The sequence below is a fragment of the Macaca fascicularis genome, chromosome 5 (assembly GCF_037993035.2).
Source record: "Macaca fascicularis isolate 582-1 chromosome 5, T2T-MFA8v1.1".
Classification (NCBI taxonomy): domain Eukaryota; kingdom Metazoa; phylum Chordata; class Mammalia; order Primates; family Cercopithecidae; genus Macaca; species Macaca fascicularis.
Window position 1 is genome coordinate 176,790,512 of NC_088379.1, and position 21,974 is coordinate 176,812,485.

At 34.3% G+C, this 21,974-nt stretch overlaps 1 protein-coding gene across 2 annotated transcripts in view; it reads left to right on the top strand.

Annotated features, from left to right (window-relative positions):
• GALNTL6 (polypeptide N-acetylgalactosaminyltransferase like 6) overlaps positions 1-21,974 on the top strand; it is a 1,202,623-nt gene that overhangs the window by 201,419 nt on the left and 979,230 nt on the right. The window contains exon 1 of one of the 2 annotated variants that reach the window (XM_015451035.4): positions 20,867-21,148. The exons of the other annotated variant lie outside the window; for it this stretch is intronic. Coding sequence (XP_015306521.2) covers positions 20,987-21,148 — 162 coding nt within the window. The 5' untranslated portion in view covers positions 20,867-20,986. Of the gene's footprint in view, positions 1-20,866; positions 21,149-21,974 lie in introns of those variants that run through there. 2 annotated transcript variants of the gene reach the window in all.

Sequence of the window (21,974 nt, forward strand, 5' to 3'; positions counted from 1 at the left end):
TTCTTAATGCTAAAATACAGAACTAAATCATTTAAGGTTATAGCCCCATCTTTCAGTGGTACAGAAGCACCATCTTTTACCAAAAGAGCATTTAAGTCAGCATTACTCCTTTCTCAACTGAGATCACCCATAAAAAGTTTCACTGTCACAAAAACCTGTAAAAGAGTAAAATATTTGGCAACTACTGGGCAAGTATAAGATACCTTATTTTTACTGAGAACTAATGTGAATGAATATGAAAGAAAGCTAATGGTATTCTGTTTCATACAATTTTATCCATTATATTTGCTTAAGCAAAAACAACTTGAAGAAAAGTCAATTAGGTCACTAAAATTTGGCAGTAAAACACACGCTTCTCATTTATAATTTGAAAGAGATTAATGGGTGTCATAATTGTCAATGTGTCGTAAGACCTATGACACTCTGAATATTGCTCATATTAAATTAAGAATCATCAAATGTTGTGTCACAGTCTTTGAGGGAAAATAAAAGTAAAGGGAACAATTACATTTTATTAAATAATGCTAAAGGATTATCTTAAAATTAATATTTAAGCTCTGAAGAGAATGACTATAATATGAGCTGATGGGTGAGCATAACTGGATATTCAATTCTTATCTATGTTTCTGCACACAAAATTTGTCTATATAAACACACCCAAAACAAAATTTTCTAACTCATTCATACTGTTAAAACCTGCCTTAGGTGCTCTGTGGACATAAATAAGAAGCAGTCTTTTAATGCTTGTATTTATCAGATTATTGACATAGCTATTACGGCTTTATCCTCAAACCACAACTTTCAGAAATGTTGCATTAGAATTTTTTTTCCAAAAAATAGAAATAGATTAAAATTTTACCTGCATAATATTAATGGTGAAGAGAACAAATAATGTCTCTTGTAGAAAAGTTTAAAAATGTTACTATGATCTTCAGCAGTTTAATTACTGCCATTTTCTTTAGATATCTTATTTCCCATTAATTTTCTCTTTAAAATCTGATTGGAGAAATAAAAAAATTAGACATATACTGTATTCTTATAGTACATGAAAGTTGTGAATAAACCCCAAGAGCTTATATATACTGAATAAATTTTAACTCTTGAACATCCTGTAAAGTGACTACCTAGGTATGAAAAGATAACATTTCTCTAGTACAAAAGTTGCTTCAATCCCCATATGGCTTATTTTGTCTCTTTTGGAAATAAAGCTGTTCCAAACAACTTTATTACACACACACACACACACACACACACACACACACACAGAGAGAGAGAGAGATAAAGAAAGAGAGAAAGAGAGAGAGAGATCAGACAACTCTGATTTTTGAGAGAAACTATCATTTTCTAGAAGAAACATTCACTATATGTGACCTATAAAAGCATACTTGTCAAATGCTTGTGTTCCATAACAAAAACATATTCTATAAATATGAATACTGTACTATTTTTTTCTTTAGTTTAGAAGGGACATTTGGGCTATCAGGCCATTTTTAAATAAATATCTAAGGAAATACACTTCAGAGTTTCTGTGACTTATGTATTTCTGCACTAAAAAATTAGAATATCTGGGGTTGCAAATTAGATGAAAACACCCGCCTTATAAATTATGAAGATCCACAGAGCCATTGCTTCCCAGGAAAGTTGGCCCTCAGTTATCCCAGGGGTTGGAAAAGCATGACTGGTCACTAGTTTTTCTATGGTCCATGAACTAAGAATTATTTTTATATTTTAAAATAGTTGAAAAAATCCAATCATGATATGAGAAAATTACAGAAAACATCAATTGTCCATGACATTTTCATTTATATTATTATATTATTTTTAGTGTGTGAAAGGTAATTGAGGTAATAATATAATATATATTATATATTAGGTAATAATATAATATATATTATTATATTACATTATTCCATGAATAAGTTTGGGTTGAATACAGCCACAGATAATCACTGACATGTTTACTATGACTGCTTTCTTGATGCAGTGGCAGAGTTGTGTAGTTGTGACAGAGATTGTATAATCCTGCCCTTTGTACAAAATATCCAGACCCTTTAGATAGACCAATAGAAAGTTTTCCAAAGAATAAAAACCTATTAGCCTAATGAGCCAGTTGGAGATTCCAGAATTGTTATCTGTGTATATCCTAATAACATTTTTATTGCACTACTAATTGCTCAGGCCTGCCAACTCAATGAATAACTTTTAACATACACGATTATCAGTTGAACAATCAAAAATTGCTTTCTCAGCATAACCTTATACTGCTGCGAAAATCAGTGTCTTGAGTGAGTTGTCAGACCCCAAATAAGATGTTTTGCCATTCTAACAAGGCATAATTCTTTATAGGATATTTGCTCCAAACCATCTAAGTTTTATTCTATATGTGATGTAATAAGTTAATATGACACGTAAAGTGCCACATCCCTGACTAACCTCCCCTGTGCCTTAGAGTTCTCAAAGTGCTCTCTGGCGCCCTCTACTGTCTGGGCTGTGTAACAACTCAGACACCTTGAGGAACTGGCCATAGCTGTGATATCTTTTTTATATATTTTGTAGAAGTCATAGGGGCAGGCAACCCATAATTTAGGAACAGATCTGGTTATCTGTTCTACCTTAAGGGGAGTGTGTGTGTGTGTGTGTGTGTGTGTGTGTGTGTGTGTGTGTGTGTGTGTATGTGTGTGTGTGTGTGTTTAATTTGAGAATAAATAGAAATATTGAATCTCGAAACACAAATGAGAATATTCAGCATATGCACTGTGGTTATGTATGAATTTTCTTTGGCAAGTCAGAGTCAGTGATGTGATGTGCACACTTAGTCATCTTACATTTGCCAAAGTAATATGAGTACACAAACTCATGAATTTACAGCAAGCAATGTTTCCAAGTCACTTTTATTTTAAGAAATGTATATAATTGTGTACCTGCATTAAAACATTAGATTCAGAATATCATGATAATTATGCAAAAAAAAGAGGGTAGTTGTCTTACAAAATATGATACAAAATAAGAGTTACGGAAGTTGTGGATTTTAGGATTTGGGGTACACTGCCTTAGGTATCTTTTGGTTCATCAACAGTCAAGAACATGCTTTCTATACTAAAGGGAAAGTAATTTTATGTCTTCGTGCTGCTAAATTTAGAGTTGCAAATAAATTTGTATAGAAGGATCAATATAAAATATATTTATTGCAATACGTACAATTCCTAAACTCCTGCACTAATTAAACATCTTAATGTTTGGTGAAAATCATATTACTGTCATTACTATTATATTAATATGCAACATAACTTGCCATTTTCACAGTAAAATGATTTTTAAGACTTTCAGTGTATCTATGGTATGTCTATGCCAGTCCTTTTTTAGAAAAAGAATGCTTATTGCCTGATATTTCAAAATACTATAAAGTAAGTAAAATAAAAAGGATTGCCTCTTTAAAATGACTTAAAAATTTAAAAAATGTAAGAAGCATGTAAAGTTTTCAAGAATAAAAGACAAGTCCATAATATCACTAAGCATGAAGAAAAATATAGGCAGGACAAAGTTTCCTGAGGCTAAAATATGAAAGAAACCATCACAAGTTCCTAATAAATTCAAACTCCTAAAGTCAGTAATATAAGAATAAAAATTGGCACTGGATATTATGCCTAGGAATATTTCTGGCCTATTACTAACATCTAAAATAAAAAGGCTTTAGAATCTATTGATTGTCATAATATAACTAAGGAAAACAATGCATTTGTGTTTAAAACATGCATTACATGTGACAATAATTTAAAATCTTTCATTTAGTGCTAGCTTTGAGACCTCCTAAAGCCAGGAAAAAGGAGAGTATGACCCAATGTTAACACTATCAAACAAAGTAACACAGTTGATGGAAAATACAGCAGTTGAGCACTCCCAGCAGAGGAAGGTGTGAATTTCCTCATACATCATCTTAATGGCAACATTTTCTACAAAGCGACATGGAGCACTCCTTTCATATTTCATGAGTTCTATTTGCCTGACTTCAAAATGCCAAATGTGTCAGTGAACAGTGCTTTAATATTCATGGGTTTCTGAGATGGCTTCGACAGTTGTCAACTAGAGAAATGACTTCATCAGGAAAGAATGTAACTTATGATTTCCAGCACACATATAAAATCATGTAGTCATTGGCATATGCATTCTATTTGAGAGGTATTATTTGCATAGTCATCTTTTATGAAAATTACAAAGCTATAAAATCTTTTACATAACAGTAAGACATCTGTAAATCTTATTTGGATGTATACTTAGCATTTCAGAAAATTTTGTTAACCCCAGACATTTAATAATGGAGTTATTTTTACAAATGTCTTTTGAAAGGACACAGCCCAGTAAGTATCCCAAAAGTTCTCTAAAGCATAAGTCATCACAACATAAATCACACATGTATATGAACAATTCACATTTATTTCCCTTTTATAATTCAAAAGCATATTAAGTAATTCAGTTTATAGAAAAAAAAAATGCAGGATTTTTCTTTAGCCCAAAGGTTTGGATTTGGGGTCTTGAGTCTCTCAATTACCTTTCACACACTAAAAATAAAAATAAAATTTAAAATTACTCATGCAATAGAATTCACTAATGTTAATCTTAAAAGTTTTAGGAATTTTTCACACAATGTCAGTAATTCATAATACATTGAATAAATTGTATAAATCACACAAAGTCATAAGAATTTTTAGTGTGTATTATCTCATTGTATTCTCCCAAAAATCTTACAAGCTGGAAGAACCAATAGCATCATACCATTAGATTGAGAGTGATATCTAACAGTGATTCGATACTCACTGTTAACACATGCCAGTCACTCTTTTAAGCACGTTATATGTATTAGCTCAATTAATTTCAGTACTATAATTAACCACTTTTGTAGATGAGACAAATTAAGTAACTTGTCCCATATTTCCTCACTAGAACATTGATTAGGAGCCAGGCAGTCGTAGTCCTATAGCCTGAACTCCAACAGAAACTCTAAACTGTCCAGATGTTAAACTACACTGATAACCCAGCTGACATTTCTACTCTAGGGTTGTTTCCATTTCTTTATTACACAAAGGTTATTCTTATTGACTGGTATATTTAATTCACTGAATTTAGCCTTGAAATAATATCTCTTTTGGGGGCTATTCTGTTAGCACTGAAAGTTACCCTGGGGATAACATGAAGTTTTGAAATTAAGTGTGATGTATTATCTCTTTTCTTTGTATTCATCTTTCCTTGTTCTTTAAGTTACAAGCATTCAAAGAGGCAATAGAGGTATGTGTGGAAAGATGGCTTGAGTTCCATACGTTAGATGATTGTACATTTCCTATTGGCTGGCACTTGGCCATGGACTATATATAGATACATATAAATTTTAAAAGCCTGAAATATTAATTTTTAGAGCTTGCTAAGATAACAGACCCAGTGCCCCTTACTTTCTTCTAGTACATGCCCTGTCACTTAACATGTATCAATACAATAACAGTTTATCTTCTCTGTGTTTATACGTGGGTTGTTTAGTAAAATTCAAAAAATCAATAAACTGCGGAGACTAGAACTCTGAGACTGGAACTAACAGTATTCCTGCAGAATCTCCCCACTGCACAGCAATGCTCTTACATTTTCCTAGTCAGCTCTTTCTCTCATTCTCCATGGCATCTATTTGATCTTTCTTAAAAATATCTAGTCCTGGCCGGGCGCGGTGGCTCAAGCCTGTAATCCCAGCACTTTGGGAGGCCGAGACGGGCGGATCACGAGGTCAGGAGATCAAGACCATCCTGGCTAACACGGTGAAACCCCGTCTCTACTAAAAAATACAAAAAACTAGCCGGGCGCGGTGGCGGGCGCCTGTAGTCCCAGCTACTCGGGAGGCTGAGGCAGGAGAATGGCGTGAACCCGGGAGGCGGAGCTTGCAGTGAGCCGAGATCCGGCCACTGCACTCCAGCCTGGGCGACAGAGCAAGACTCCGTCTCAAAAAAAAAAAAAAATATCTAGTCCTTTTCTTTCCCACCACTTTGTGCAGATGGCCATGCCTACTATTTCATGGGAAAACTAGATACTGTGATGCTATACCTGCTCACATAAAAACATGAAAAATGCCCTCTACATTCCTCTCTTTTCCTTGTCCCCCCCTGTTATGCTGTAAAAGCTTAACAACTCTGCCTGTGCCCTGAATGCTGCCTCATTCCACTTCCTCAAAGTCCTAACTCTTGTAGTTATCTTTTTTTATCTAGAGGATACAAAACTTTGTATCATTTAGAATGGGACAGACTATGCTGAAATAACAAATAAACCTCAAACCATCTTCAAATCATGAGCAATATTGCTGTATCCACACTATTACTGCCCATTCAATTCTCAAAATTAGTTTCAGTTTCTGGAAGTAATCACCAATAACTTAACTTTAAAAAAAATTCTGGAGACCAGGAGCGTTGGCTCAAGCCTGTAATCCCAGCACTTTGGGAGGCCGAGGCAGGTGGATTATCTAAGGTCAGGAGTTTGAGACCAGCCTGGCCAACATGGTGAAACCCCGTCTCTACTAAAAATATAAAAATTAGCTGGGCGTGGTGGCACAAACCTGTAATCCCAGCTATTTGGGAGGCTGAAGCAGGAGAATTGCTTGAACCTGGGAGACGGAGGTTGCAGTGAGCTGAGATCATGCCATTGCACTCCAGCCTGGCCAACAGAGTGAGATTCTGTCTCAAAAAAAAAAAAAAAAAAAAAAAAAAAAAAAAAATTTAGAGATAATATTCTCAGTCCTCTCTTAATCATCTATTCAGCCTTATTTGCAAATTCTGTGTATCTCCCTTGAAACACTCTTTCTTTTGTTTTTTTTCCTGATATACACACATATTTTTCCTGGCATTTTAATTCCAAACTTAATTTTTTATATAATCCTGAACATTGATATTTGTGAGAGTTTAAGTATTTTTTCTTCTCTTTTAAATATTTCATCTTTTCTTCAGCCCAAGTCCAATTTACTAAAGAGAGTTTATATATTCTATCCTCCAGTTTAATATATACACATTGTTCTTGCTTTGCTGAGTTCTGATATATGTAAATTTCAGTAACTATTGTTTACTTACATAATACCAAACCCCCAACAGCAAAATTCAAAATTCGAATTCAAAACTGTGAGTAATTATGTGACGTTAATCTTTGCTGCTAGCTCTTTAGTCCACAAATTAATACATTAAATAATAGGTATGCATCATGATCAGTTACCAACCCCATCACTTTCTTCAAAGTCTGTTGGTGGTTGGTCACTGGTCATTTGTTGTTAAATTCTCAAACAGCAAAGCCTGCAGTTATGTTGATTCTTTGTCTCCCAGTTATGAATCCATGTGATATATTTTTAAATGGATACGTGAAAGAGAGTTGGCCAAGAAAGATGAAAGAGCAACAAGGAAATAGAGAGTGATAATGCCAGAAGTGAAATTCAAATAGAACGTAAAATAGATCGATAGAAGAAGTAGCTAACCCTGAAAATGTTGGCATTGGCACTGTCCAAGAGAATCTAGATCTTGCTCTGCTGAGATATTCTGTTTTATTATTCATTACAAGCATATTTCACTGGTGCCATTGGGCTTGGTTATAACAGCTGCTTTGTAATCCTCTTCTCTTCATTTTGACACCAGGATATTTCATGATCAGGCTCCACTAATTGTTCTATCTACTGATCATGTGTCACATTTATTTTGTTCTTCTTGTCAACTAATTTTGCAAAATATCATTGGTATTGTGAATTTTGTATTGTTGATTCTGTTATATTCTCCCAAAGAGTGTTGACTTTTTTGTTTGTTTAACTGGCATATAAGTTTGTTTGGTGTAAGCCGCAAACTTTTGTATGTAACCCAAAAAATATTTTCAATGTGGTGAACAAAATTTGTATATTTTACATTTTGAGACTTCTTGATATTTGTTCTTTAGCCTAGAAAGTGAAGAAAAATAACAGAAGCTGAGAAGCTTTTTAATGAGGAAGTCTTAAAAGTATGATGAGCAAAATAACATTCATTGATATCCAGCAGACAAATGCTGAAGGTAGAAAACTAGGTTATATATTTGAGTATTTTGCCAGAAGCTTTGGCTATATTAGCAGCTGTCATCATGGGGAGATTTCCACCATTATGTAGTTTCTCTAGCAGGGGACAGTAAGGAAGGAGTTGTGGAGAGAAAGCAGGAATCTACAAAGGACAGTTCATAACAGTGCATCGCCAAAAACTTTCCAAGAGGAACACACGAGAACTGAGAAGTGAAAACAGCCTCTGGAGGCTCCCAGTCAAACGTGCAGAAGAGAAGGGGAGTGGGGAATCTGCCTGAGCAGATGGGCAAAATGTTTAAACCAAGGTTAAGAAGGTTAACCAATAACATAAGGTTAATATGCAATTGTCAGTACCTATAAAGGGAAAAACTTTGGGACAACTCATTCTACTAAAATGACTTGATTGCGTCTAATGTTAACATATTTTATTCCAGAGTAACTTCATTAAGATGAAGTTAATTTACATGCTTACTTTTGCTGTGAGAAAGACAACTTCAGGGCTACAAAAAAATTACTTTGTATTTAAATATAAATAAAAATATTTGCAAACCATATAAATTTGGTTAAATGAACCAACAAAAATATCAGTCCTTTGGAAAACATATGTTTATGAAATAGTAATTTCATCAATTATAGTGAGCAACACACTTTGAAAGAAACACCAAGACAAGGTCCCTGGGTTTCCTGGTTTTCTATAACAATGATGGCATGATGGAAGTGAGAATAAAATGGAGACTAAAAAAATGGCATGTTAATAATCATTGCACTTTCTGGATCTTGCCTATGAAAGACATATTTTATGTATCAACAACCAACAAGTTAAATACTTACAAAATAAGTTTTAGACTGATATTAAAGGTATTTCTCTGGAAAGATTTTTCTCAGCTATTCTCATCTATCTGTTTGTTCTTATTTTTTTTCTCAGTTTTACTCTTTTGTAATATGCAAAGAACTTTGTTCTTTTTATGTCCCTTTTATATTTTTTACTTTTTGCTTTCTTTTTCCTAAGACTTCGTTTTTCATAACATATGTTTCTTTTTTTAAAATAATGTAATAGAGTTACCCTCTTTCAGATGTTTCAAAATAAACAGTTGTGAGAAAAACAATTTGCTTACTGGTTCAACTTCTACCATGCCATTAATAATGACTAATAATTATAAAGATAATAACTATTGATGGTCTAATATGTTATTTGAATACATAATTTTGATTAATTCTTACAATGACGCTTCAACATGAAAACAGTATCTTCAATTTACAGCTGATAAAATTGATACTTAAAGAGACCAAGTGATTTTTCAAGGTTAGGTGACGAACTGGAAGAGCCAGGATTCCAACTACAATTCCCGTTTTCTCACATGCATTGCTTTCACACTTTCACACTTTGATCATAATTATTTGTTAATATCTTAGAATAATTAAACTATTAATGTCATTATATATCTATTGATGACTTGCAACTGCACATTATAATTCTGTACAAGTCAATTATAATACCTACAATATCATTTGTCTTAATCGGTTGAGTGTTATTACATATTATATTGCTGATACAACAATAATTTTCATTATTTATACGATCATTTATAAAGAACTTAACTAAATAGTACACAATGGCATTATTAAAAGTTCTGAGGGATGAAAGGAAAATTGAAGTCTAATATCTAATTGTTTTTATATTTCAGATTGCTAATCACAGCCATCTCATAATTTTACATAATGTTGATGATTGCATGAGTTGGGAACATTTTCTATTAGGTTTATTCATCCCTATGAATCAGAACTTTGACACTCACAATAGCAAGGAAAGTGATTTACTTAGAAAGGTGTTATTCTTTGCATGGCGTTTGCTCTTTTTCAAAGGCAGCATTTGACTTTTTCTTTGAAATCATCTTATTGCTGAGTGTCTTAACATTTAGTGGGCAACAAGCTATCAATTATATTAAGAAAGAGTTCTACATGCTGATCTAATGCAGTCATTGAGAATATTTTTGAAACATATTTGAAATTAGAAATTTTAGCTGAATCTGAAAGACCTTTCATTGTGAACCTTAGCTTAAATAATTTACAGACATTTGTAATCCACTACTAGAGGAATTCAAAAGTACCAACCTGTGATTATATCCTAAATATCTTAGTCCCTTTAGGAAAAATGACAGAGTATCTAAAATGATTTAAAGGCTTTTTTTATGATTAACAAAACTGTAATTCCCTACATTAGAACTATTTCATTGAATAAACACTTATTGATCACTTATTGTATGCCTGGCCCTTTGCTACAGGTGTACTTTGTATAAATTGATAGTAGCAAGGAGTAATTTATAAAGCGCCATAGGTCTCAGTGTGGTGGATTAAAGATGGCTGCAAATACATCAGCACTGTTCTCACTGAGATGTGAAGATTTTGTATCCTCTCCTTGACTCTGGTCTAGCCTGTGAGTATTTCCACAAATAAAATGTAGTGGGAACTGAGGTTATGCCATTTCCAAGTGTAGCTTTAAAGAGAACTGGCAGCTGATACATTCTTTCTCTTGGATTACTCAACTCCAGTTAAGAAGTATAACTATTATACTGTAAAAAGCCAAGACTCCCCTCTTGGAAAGCCATTTGAAAAGGTCATGTGTAGAAAGCAGGGGGTATTCAGCCACCTTCCAGCTGCGACAGTCCTCAGCCATTCAATTAATAGCACTGATACCCTGAAAATTTTAAGTAGACACATTTTCTCCAGTATGCCTTGTTCCAACTCTTAATCCCAAAACAATGAAATTTAATACTAACAAATTTTGTTTTAAGCCCTATGAGTTTCGGCAAACTCTGCTACTAACAGAATTTGTGATATTGGGAATTTTATTTGAACTATTTATACCTGCAATTGTAAATAAATAAAACGATAGTGTCTATCACATTATTTTGACTAATGAGACACTGACCTTGATGTTTCTAAACTGTATATGGCACATACAAATAAGCCTTTAACTCCATAACTTGTATTTCCAGCCTAGACTTCTCTTATGGGCCCAGACATAATCGTATATCTAGTTGCTTACTAAGCAATTCTACTTAAACATTCTATAGCACTTCAAATTTGTATATTCAAACTTTTCATATTCCCTCGCAACCTGCTCCCCTTTCTGTGTTCCCTATTTTGGCATATGGCACCCCATCTATTTAGTTTCACAAGCAAAATTCTCAGTTATCTTTGATGCTTTTCTTTTTATTATCTGGAAAAAAATCTGCTTTTTAAAAAAATATACAAAACAATTCAAAAATGTTTTCACTTCTTCTCCCACTGCTGCTACCTTTCTCAACTCATCTTTCTCTTTCTCTCTCTCTCTCTCTGACTATTCTGATAGACAACTCATATCACTCAGACTTCTGCTCACTGACTATATCAACTTCTGTCACTGCTCCAAGTTTTTACCTTGTTCTATCAGAACAATCTTTAATAGCAAAAAAAAAAAAAAGGTAATTATTGTGATGCATGAAACTATTCAATGAATTCAACAGAAAACAATTAAAAATTTGAAACACTGTGTTACAGACTATCCAGTATCTCTGGCCTTTGGCACCTTTCCAGACTGATAATGAGCCACCGTCTTTGTTGATCACTACATTTCAGTCACACAACAGTTTGGCCTATTTTAAAAATATGTCCCTCCCTTTCTCATCAGGGCTTTGCAAAGCCTTCTGTGCACATTCTCACGGAGTTAACTAGCAATTATTTAGGCTTTTGTACAATCATTTCTTCCTCAGGAGAATTCTCTCTGACAAACTCAGGTTTGAATAAAATCTCTTAAACGTAATCTCTTTATACAGTATCTTCTTCATGAAGTTCATATAATTCAAATGGATTCCTTTTGTGTGTGTGTTTTTATTATTACCATTTGTATTATTTGAGGCTACAGCACAAAAAGGGCTAAAAGTGGAAACCAGCAATGAAAGGTAGGGAAAACTGATAAGATATGATGCAAACTTTCAATATTGTCAGAGGCCAGGCTTTATTAAAGGATAATCATATTTCTCAGCACGGTGAGCTATGGATCTTATACATTGATTTACTCACATTTATACACACATGTGCATGTGTATATATAAAGACACAATGATATATAACCATAGCTATACTTTTTCATCTTTTAAAGCTTTTATGTATAGGATTAGAAGATGGGTTACAAATGTTAAATAGATAGAACAGTTACTAGTTTCCACAAGCATTTGTTTGGTGTATAAATATTCCAGGAAATTTTCTGGAAATACAGGAAATAGTATTATCTAACATAAGGCAAAGTGTTCTCTACCTACTCTTTGTTGAAGATTTTCACCAAACACTAGTATAGTTTTAAATGCAAAGCTATCTTCAATTTTGAAAGGTATGGCCTTTCATCCATGATTACAAACAGGCCCTTATTTCATTTTCTGTTCTGTTTAAATGTTTGCTTTAAATGTCACAAGTTTATGGTATGCATATTAAATAGGGAAACATAACTAGTCTTTGTAGACATGAGAGTAAGCTTTAAAGAGATCTGTTAGTCTACTTTAAAACAGAATCACAACTTCTGTATTAGGAAACAGTGTAAGAAAGGAAAAAGATGAAGATGAAAGTTGATCTTCCCACTTAGCACTAGGATCTTAACAAAAACATTGAGATTCTTCGTGCACAAAATTAAGAGGTAAGAAGAAGTCAGTTCTAAGTCTCTCCCAATTTTAACATTCTACCATATTTTAATTACAAGTCACCTAAAATTCCTTCTGGCCACTTCCTATTAATACAAAGGCACTATTGATAAAATGGTCATATACTTGATACTGTTATCCATTGAACATTAAAATAATATTAGGCTGGTACAAAAGTAATTGTGGTTTTTGCCATTACTAATGCCATTATAAATATATGGCACTTTAAAGTCAAATTGAAAAATGCGTACTATCATTTGTTTATATTTTTGGTGTTACATTTCAAGCATGTAGTGAGAAGCATTAAGAAAACCGAAGTCTAGCTTACCCTGAGAATGTAAATTTTATCTTCAGATATATGCCTTTCACATAAAGAAAACTCAACAGACTTAGGGAAACAAATAAAAATGAAAGTAACATCAGGCCATTTATTTTGAAATTGCTTTTGGAAAAAATCTCGTATCTTTTACTTTGCCACCATTGAATAAATTATTTATTAAAACCCAAAGTTCTATAATGATTATATTGTACTAATATTCAACAAATTATATTCTAATTATATGCTTGTAAATGCTGAGAAGTGTCACAATTGTATAATACTGGGAAAGAGATGAGTTTAATTTTGCTTTTTTTCATTGTAATTGATTTATCAGACTCTCTAGAGTTATTAATCCTTTGTAACAGAGTTTAAACAATTGTAAATTCAGACACTTGCCTTTGAAATTGTGATAACTTCAAATAATAAGGCATACCCAGAAAACTTTGCATGACTTAAAATATCTATTTGAGCTACAAAATTAGATAAGCCTTCTTCTTTTCTATAAAATATCGACATCTACAAAATTATATTTCAATTACTTTTTCTATACAATATAATTCAATGGGTGCACATAGATAGTTATTGGATGAAAAAAATGTAAAACCCATGTCAAGTATGCCAGCCTGTGCTGTGTATCACCAACTGTAATTTAAATGTTACTATTTTATTCTTATATAATTTTGGCTTTTCATTGTTCATGATATATACTAATTAGCCAACATTTTACCTTCATTTAATATATTGTTCTCAATATCATACAAAAACTTTCAGTGTTTGATTAGAATATACTTGAAACAATGTTTAATCTCCATACTTTTCTTCATCTTCACTATAATACAGTAAAGCACTGTGCTCCTAAAGAGGCAAGCTTACATAAGGCCAGTTTTGCCTTTGTACCATGAAGCAGATGGGTTTGAATTATATTCTAATGCAAAAGGAACTCCACAAAATTTCTCCATATTTATGTGGAAAAATATAGCCTGTTAATTGCAGTGTTTTAGAATTTATATACTTAAAAATCAATATAAAATTTCCCTAGATTAAAGTCTTCTCAGTGTTTGCTAATTTAATTATAAACAGTATCGTAAACATTGTAAGTCAGGTTCTGGCATTTTGAGATTTTTTTTTAAAGGGTCAAATACATGATTTAAAAATAATTTCATGTTCCACATTGTATTAAATGCTTTCCAAACACTCCATACATAATTTGGTATTTATAGAAAAAGGACCATTATGTGAGATGCAAAACTACTGTTAGGCATGTAAACTGATATTTCATGTTTTCCTCAATAGAAAAATATCTCCATATTTATAGGCAGTTAATAAACCAAATGTAGGTCATTTAGAAATTCACATTAAAGTTTAATTATTGCGCACTGTACAATAGAACTGAAAAAAAAAAAAGAAAAGAAAAACTAAACAAATTCCTCCTATCTAACTGAGATATGGTACACTTTGACCATCTTGTCCTCATTCCCCTGGTCACACTTCTGTCTCTGTAATCACCGTTGTACTCTCTGTTTCTATGAGTTCGATTTAGATGTAAGTGAGAACTTGTGTTGTTTGTCTTATTGTGCCAGCTTATCTCACTTAGTATAATGTTCTCCAATACCATCCATGTCTTGCAAATGACAAAATTTTCTGCTTTTCTAAGGCAGAATACTATTTCATAGTGTATATATACCACATTTTTATGATCATTTCATTCATTGATGGACATTTGATTCCATAATTGATTGAGTTGATTTCAATCAATTGAATTGGTTGATTGCAAAATTGATTCCATAACTTGGCTGTTGTGGATGATGTTGCAATAAACATGGGATTGCAGATATTTCTCTGATATATTTATTTTAAATCTTTTGGGTAAATACCCAGAAGTGAGATTGTTAAATCATATGGTAATTCTAATTTTAGTTTATTATTATTATACTTTAAGTTCTGCAGTACATGTGCACAACATACAGGTTTGTTACATAGGTACACATGTGTCATGTTGGTTTGCTGCACCCATCAACTCATCATTAACATTAGGTATTTCTGAAGAAATTCCATATAGTTTCCCATAAGCTCTGTACTAATTTACATTTTCACTAGTTGTATACAAGGGTTCCCTTTTCTCAGCATTGTCACTGACACTTGCTATCTTTTGTCTTTTTTATAAAACCCACTCTGAAAAGTGTGAGATGATATCTCTTCACGGCTTTAATTTACATTTTTCAAATGATCAACCATGTTTTTAAAAATAGATCTGCTGGCCATTTGTGTATCTTCGTGTGAGAAATGTCTATTCAGGTCTCTTGTCATATTAAAATTGGGTTTCTTTGCTGTTGAGTTATGTGAGTTTCTTATATATTTTGTATGTTTACCCCTTATCAAATGTATGATATTCATTTGATAAATGATTCTCTCCCAATCTTTAGATTGTCTCTTCACTCTGTTAATTATTTTCTTTGCAGTGCAGAAGCTTTTCAATTTGATGTAATTTCCTTTGTCTATTTTTGTTTTTATTGCCAGCCCGACCATCTACTTTATGTTATATATTTACTTTTTCAAACATGACAGCTAATCTTGCCATTTTTTCAAAGACATATATTCAGAGACATCAGGGGATGAGGTTCTACATTCTGAGATTTTCTTTGAGAAAACTCCCATTAATTCTTGTGAAATAAAGGAGAAAATGATTGCTTATCGAAACAAACTAACCTGCTGAAAATAAACATCTACTTTCCTTCAAACCTTGCACTCGTTTCCTTTAATTGACCCAATTGCTGCCACTTTGGCCTCCCCACGCTCCCCGTGCTCTGTATTGATTCCCTGGGAGGGTTGCATTGAGGCAGTGGCTCTCAAATCTAAATTTTCCATTCAGTTTTACCCTCTATTAGTTGAAACAGACAACACCATCTCCTCACTAAAGATATATGCTACAGAAGTATACAAACAGGTCCTGGAGCCTAGGGCATTCATTAAAATAGAAATACCATAAACATTTATTATATCAGAAATGGGAGACTGCACACCACTGACCGAACAACAGATGTGTCAAAATGATGCATTAGTTGAATTTTGCCGTGCTTTCCTCTTCCTTTTCTACCTGAGAACAAAGCAATGTACTAGTTAGAAAAAGCAAAATAAAATAAATTCAGAGACTGAGTTGCAGAGTAAATGATATCAAAACTCTCTGCAGATTTAATAAAAGTAAATTGCTAGAGGTCGTTACTTTTCATGTTTATTGATTTTTGCAGTCAATATCATTATTAGCTAGTGGAGAAAAAGATTTATCATGAAGTTCCAAAATACAGAGTTAAAGGAAGAGGAAAATTCAGGTAGTTCTCTATTTAAGGAAACATTGTACTCACAAACTATTATCAAAAAACAAAGAATTGATAGTCAACGTTTTTTTTAAAAAAAGTTTTCTATAGTCATGAAAAGGTATAGATTGTGTAAAAGAAGGTTGTGCTTATTTTTAAAAATTAATATTGTATTATTGTGTTAATATAAAAATTTTAAATGAAGCAAAAATGAGTAAAACATTTTTTCCACTTGAGTACACCAATTTATATTTTCTACTACTGTTCTTCAGGTTCCTGAAGCCCCCTGATAACCTAATAGCAATGTTACTAACAACATTGCAAACTCCTTGTATAAACTCCACAAAGACAGGAAACTTGTTTATCTTTCTCTTATCTTCACAGTGCCTGGCATATCATAGAATCAATAAATATTCTTGAATGAAGGAAGAACCAGCAAGTTTCAATGTAATTTTGAAGGGACTAAGTCATCAACTGAGGGGAATAACTTGGGTGAACCGACGGGAATAATATCCTTTTGCTATAATATCCCATTACTATGCTAATGTTTCAGTGCAAAAGAAGCCAAGATGAAGAGACCAAACTCCATGAACTTAAAAAATGGATTTATAGATACAGAATATCCAGAAGCCAAAACTTATACTTTCTGATATGTCCAGAACTATTTCAGGTTAAATTTTTGATTCTATTCCTGCATCTCTGAAGCAAAACTCATAAGCACAGCTATTTGAACAAAATATCTGCTAATCTAAGCCATTTTCCCTCAGTCACCACAGAAGGCTATAATCATAGATGCTACTTATGAGTCAATGATTCCTTCAAATGGTTTAGTTATCAATAAAACCATCAAATGGACCGTTTCCCATAAACTTGGATGAAAACTATTATGTAGATTATATTATTTGATGTTAAAATATTGTTTTCATGAACTAAAATTTGTCTTAAATGTAACAAATGTAAAATTTGTACATTTTGAAATAATAACCAATCTGTCTTAAAATTTCCCACTGAAAAGTTTTTCATTTTTTATTTTATTTATTTATTTATTTTTGTCACACTATCAGAAGCATTCTTGCAGCCCCACGCCAAGCACTAACTGCATGCAGAGCACAATGCTCTAATTTGCATCCTCCAAAAAAAGACAGCTCAACCAGACTTAATGTATTTTGGCTGGCAATTTGTATGCCTAGTCTCTGCCCAACATACTTTAGTTTGAAAGAGCCAAGCTATAAAGCCTGGAATGATAGTTTATAATAGGAAGCTTGATAGAGTTGTTTCCACTGCTATTTTATCAGCTCCAGCAGGAGCGCAATTTGTTTCTTAAAGAGATGGGAGTGTTCCTTGTAGACAGAAGAATACTAGTGGGTTTTACAATGATTATTTTGGAGAAGTCATCTTTTCTACCTTCTGCAAATGCTATAGTATTTTTAGGTTATTTTATAATTTGTGTATAATCATAAATTATATATTTCTTTGTGGGTCTAGTTTAATTTGTAAAATACTGGGACTTCATGAAACCAGATTTTTTTTTTTTTATATTAAGCATTCACAAGAAGTAAACTTCAGTTAACTTTGTTCTCTTCATTAGGAACTTTCCCTGCATACACTTGCCTGGAGGGAGATCAGTGAACAAAAAGAAACAGTAGAGAGATTTTGCCCATTTCTTATCTTTATTAAACTCCTGCCCACATGCCATTAGATTATCCTTTTTACCTTTTATAAAATAGTAATTGTCAATTACTTTACATTTCCTTTTATATTTAGCTCTTTTGGATATTCTTAAATTATTAAACAGAAAACTTAGTTTATCAGTAACAAGCCATATAATCACAGAATTTCACAGAGAAGTTTTACCAGCTACAATATCATGGGTGGAAAGATTGAATTCTATTTTACATGGCTTCTCAAGACCACGTTTATTCTCAAATGTAGAAAATGTACTCTTGCCAACTCAAGGTAACGTAAGTATTTCTAATAAAAAATGCAGGCTCAGTCAGGTGCAGTGGCTCACGCCTGTAATCCCAGCACTTTGAGAGGCCGAGGCAGGTGGATCACCTGAGGTCAGGAGTTTGAGACGAACTTGGCCAACATGGTGGAACCCCGTCTGTATTAAAAATACAAAAGTTAGCCTGGTGTGGTGGTGGGTGCCTGTAATTCCAGCTACTCAGGAGGCTGAGGTAGGAGAATTGCTTGAACCCAGGAGACAGAGGTTACCGTGAGCCGAGATCACGCCATTGCACCACAGCCTGGGTGACAAGAGTGAAACTCCGTCTTAAAAAAAAAAAAAAAAATGCAGGCTCTATGGAGTAAATTCTCAATCAAATATAGGTATTTTTCCCACTTTTACTCTCCTTCATTTTCTGGCTGGCAGGCTGGACTTTAGTAGTGGTAACTTTGGTTTTATTCTCTCAGAATCAGTCCCTGAGCCTATGATGTTATCAAACTAAACTGCGGTAGGCTCACTGGGCCAGTAAGGCCAAATACCCACACCAAGGTTTGCAGCAGGAGAAAGGAAGGCATTTATTTGCAGGGCACTAAGAAAGGATAATCAGGCAGTTCAGGCTTAAGTCCCAACTTCCCCAGTGGCTTTCAGGTAAGGGTTTTCTTAAAGGAAAGTGTAAATTTCAGGAAAGCAGAAGTTACAGGCAAAATCATAAATCAATACATAGAGGTTACACAATGTTTGGCCTAAAGTCATACGTAGATTTAAAGTTCATCTGATTTGCAGTTGGTTAAAAAAGAGAAGCTTTGTTTAAAAATTTGGGGTGGGCATAAAAGAACTTTAGCTTGTGGCTCCTGGATGTGGCTTCCTCCAGTCCCTTCAGGAAAAAATGTAGAACAAAGAACATAAGTGATCTGAGTTTAGTCCTTAGCATCCCCATTTGGTGTGGATCCAGATTTCAGCAAACCAACTCAGGGATGTTTGTTACCTTTAGTTTCTAACTTTCTTGCCTATTGTTTTGAGCTATTATTACCTTCTTGCTTATCAAGTTCCTTATATACTTCTCCAGGCTAGCTAGGTCCCTGGAAGAAATTCAAGATTTTTCTTTAATTCTATGTTTGGGTGGGCCCACAGGCCAAGAGGGGTCCCTGCTCCCTCTCAATGATTCAAGTGAGAATAATTTATCTGGAAAATGAACTTAGGAAATACTGGGAAAGCAATGAGGAAATAAGATGGAATGCTAGTTAAGAAAGTATGGTTATCATCAAGGTTACTAATGTGTATAATGAATTTGTTCTTGCTGGGGTATTCTTGGCATTTGTAACAAGGCACCTCATAGGTTTCTTCCTGAAACCTAAGAGTAGGAGTATTTATGATGCACTGTCATCAATCTTGGCAAAGGCAGAGTGTTAGTGAAGCAGGAGAGTTCCCTGACCCCTCTACAGGATGTGTGACAGGGGTGTGGCTTGTGTGTTCAGCACCATGCACTTAAATCCCTTACAGGAAGGGGAGCATGCAGACAGGCAGGTGCAAGAGCTGAGGTGAGTGTTTTGGGGCTCCGTCCGCTTGGTAACGTCTAGGGGTGGGTACCTATGATTTCCAAAGCCCAAGTGGGAGTGTGTTTCAGTGCATTCTTCTAGCTTTGCTGTCCATAGATGGCTTAAGTGTTAACCAGCTCAGTGCCCTCTTGATACCCAGGTCCTTGTCTGCCATCCAGGAAGAATCACATTACACATGGACTTGAAGGATAAATTCAGGGATCTTATTAAGTGGTGTAGGTGGCTCTCAGTGGGATGGATGGGGAACTGGAAAGGGGATGGAGTGGGAAGATGATCTTCCCCTGGAGTTTGGCTATCCAGTGGCTGATCTCCTCTCTGATCATTCCCAGCCAGACTCCTTTCGGCATTCAGACGTTCCTTTTCTTCTTGCCTTCTCTACCACACTGTCCTGCCATTCTTATGCTCTTCTGTTAATCTCCTCATAGGTTCTGGAGCCTGGGGTCTGAGGTTTATATGGGCACAGGATAGGGGAGCATGACAGGCCAAAAGGCAACTTTTGGGCATGAAAACAGGAATGCCTGTTCCCAATTAGGGCCATGGGTTTCCAGACTTGCAGATGGGGCCTTTGCCAGGGAACCACTCTTTTGTACCCATTATTTCCCTATCTCCTGTCCATCTAATTAGTTTTCTGACACCTTGGTAACTGACAAAGCAAATCAAAGCTTTGGGCAAAAGGGTATATAGAGTCAACCTTTCAAGCACTGATAGGGCTCTGGGGCTACACTCTCTAGCTCTAGCCTCTCCCTTGTCGGCACTGTCTTATAGCTTGATATGGTGATCCTGACTCCTCTGCAGCCATCTAGGAGATGAAATATTACCTGTAAACTTTTATTTTACTAATAGCTCATTTTCACTTTGTATTCACCTATGACCGCTTAGATACTAAAAAACAAAAAAAAAAAAATGGACTCTGAAAAAAGAGTCCTCACATATAATTTCAGAAGCACTGCCTTAGAGGGCTTCTAGTTCTGATCTTATATCCCAGTCATGGAAATGGAGCATTTGCAATTTTATATTATTTCAGTAGAGCCTCAAAGCAGAGAGGATGTAGGACATGTACCACACTTCCCTGGGAAGAGCTCGGGGACACCGTGAGCTTATTTAGAGATGAACGTGAACACACCCTTAAAGACCTATGTACATCTTCACATCCTTAATAGTAACCACAAGCTCCAGATGGGCTGTCTACCCCAACCCATTCACCAGCCAGATGAGAGCCAAGTTCAGAGCAGGAGCTGGCCACCAGAGGAATCCAAGCATTAGTGCAGACCACAGAGTGCATGAGCTGGTTTATCAGGTAACCCGTAAAAAGCAAACGGCTACAATGCAGATCAAGACAAGATAGGGTGGTTCGTCTCATGGATGCTTGTTGTTGAATCAGGACTTTAGGGTCATGTAGTGTCACCACCATCTCTTTCTTTTGTGATCGCTTTTGCCCAGGGTAGACAAGGTTAGCTTTGCTATCACTTTGTATTTGGAATCAATTCAACCTGACTTCCTACAGGGCTTTAAGCTTTGATATTTGAAGTCAAACTTTTGGTATTCAGAAAACCTTTTATCTCATGAAGTTTTCCTATTTAACTGTCTCTACTAGTATAAACATACATACATATTCACCCATACTGTCTCTCACACACAATTGTATTTGCTTTAAAAAAAAAAAAAAAAAAAACACCTAAGTTATACGTGCCCTTTCTCTTCAAAACAAGTTACATGAAGTTGTGGTTGCTGCCGGAACGTCAGGGGAAGGGGAATGAGTACCAGGCAGCACAATGAAAGAAAACTTACTATGTAAAATAATATTCAAGACTTATGCAGTAACATGTAAATAGGAGAAAAATAAAATACAAATAAATACAACTAAGGCTGATTTTAAGATAAATGAACTCAGGTGTAATTACCATTTTCATTAGATACCTAAACATATTTTTACCTGGAATAAGAATCTGCATACCAAATTTTAGTGATGAGAATTTTGTAATTTCTGAATCATATTTTATGTGAAAAGATTTTGAGGATTTCTTTGAAAACAGACATGGTGTTTAAAAAAAAACACACACAATAATACAGGGGATCAACAGGAGAAGCAGGTGCTATCCCCAGTCATTATAGTCAACTTAATA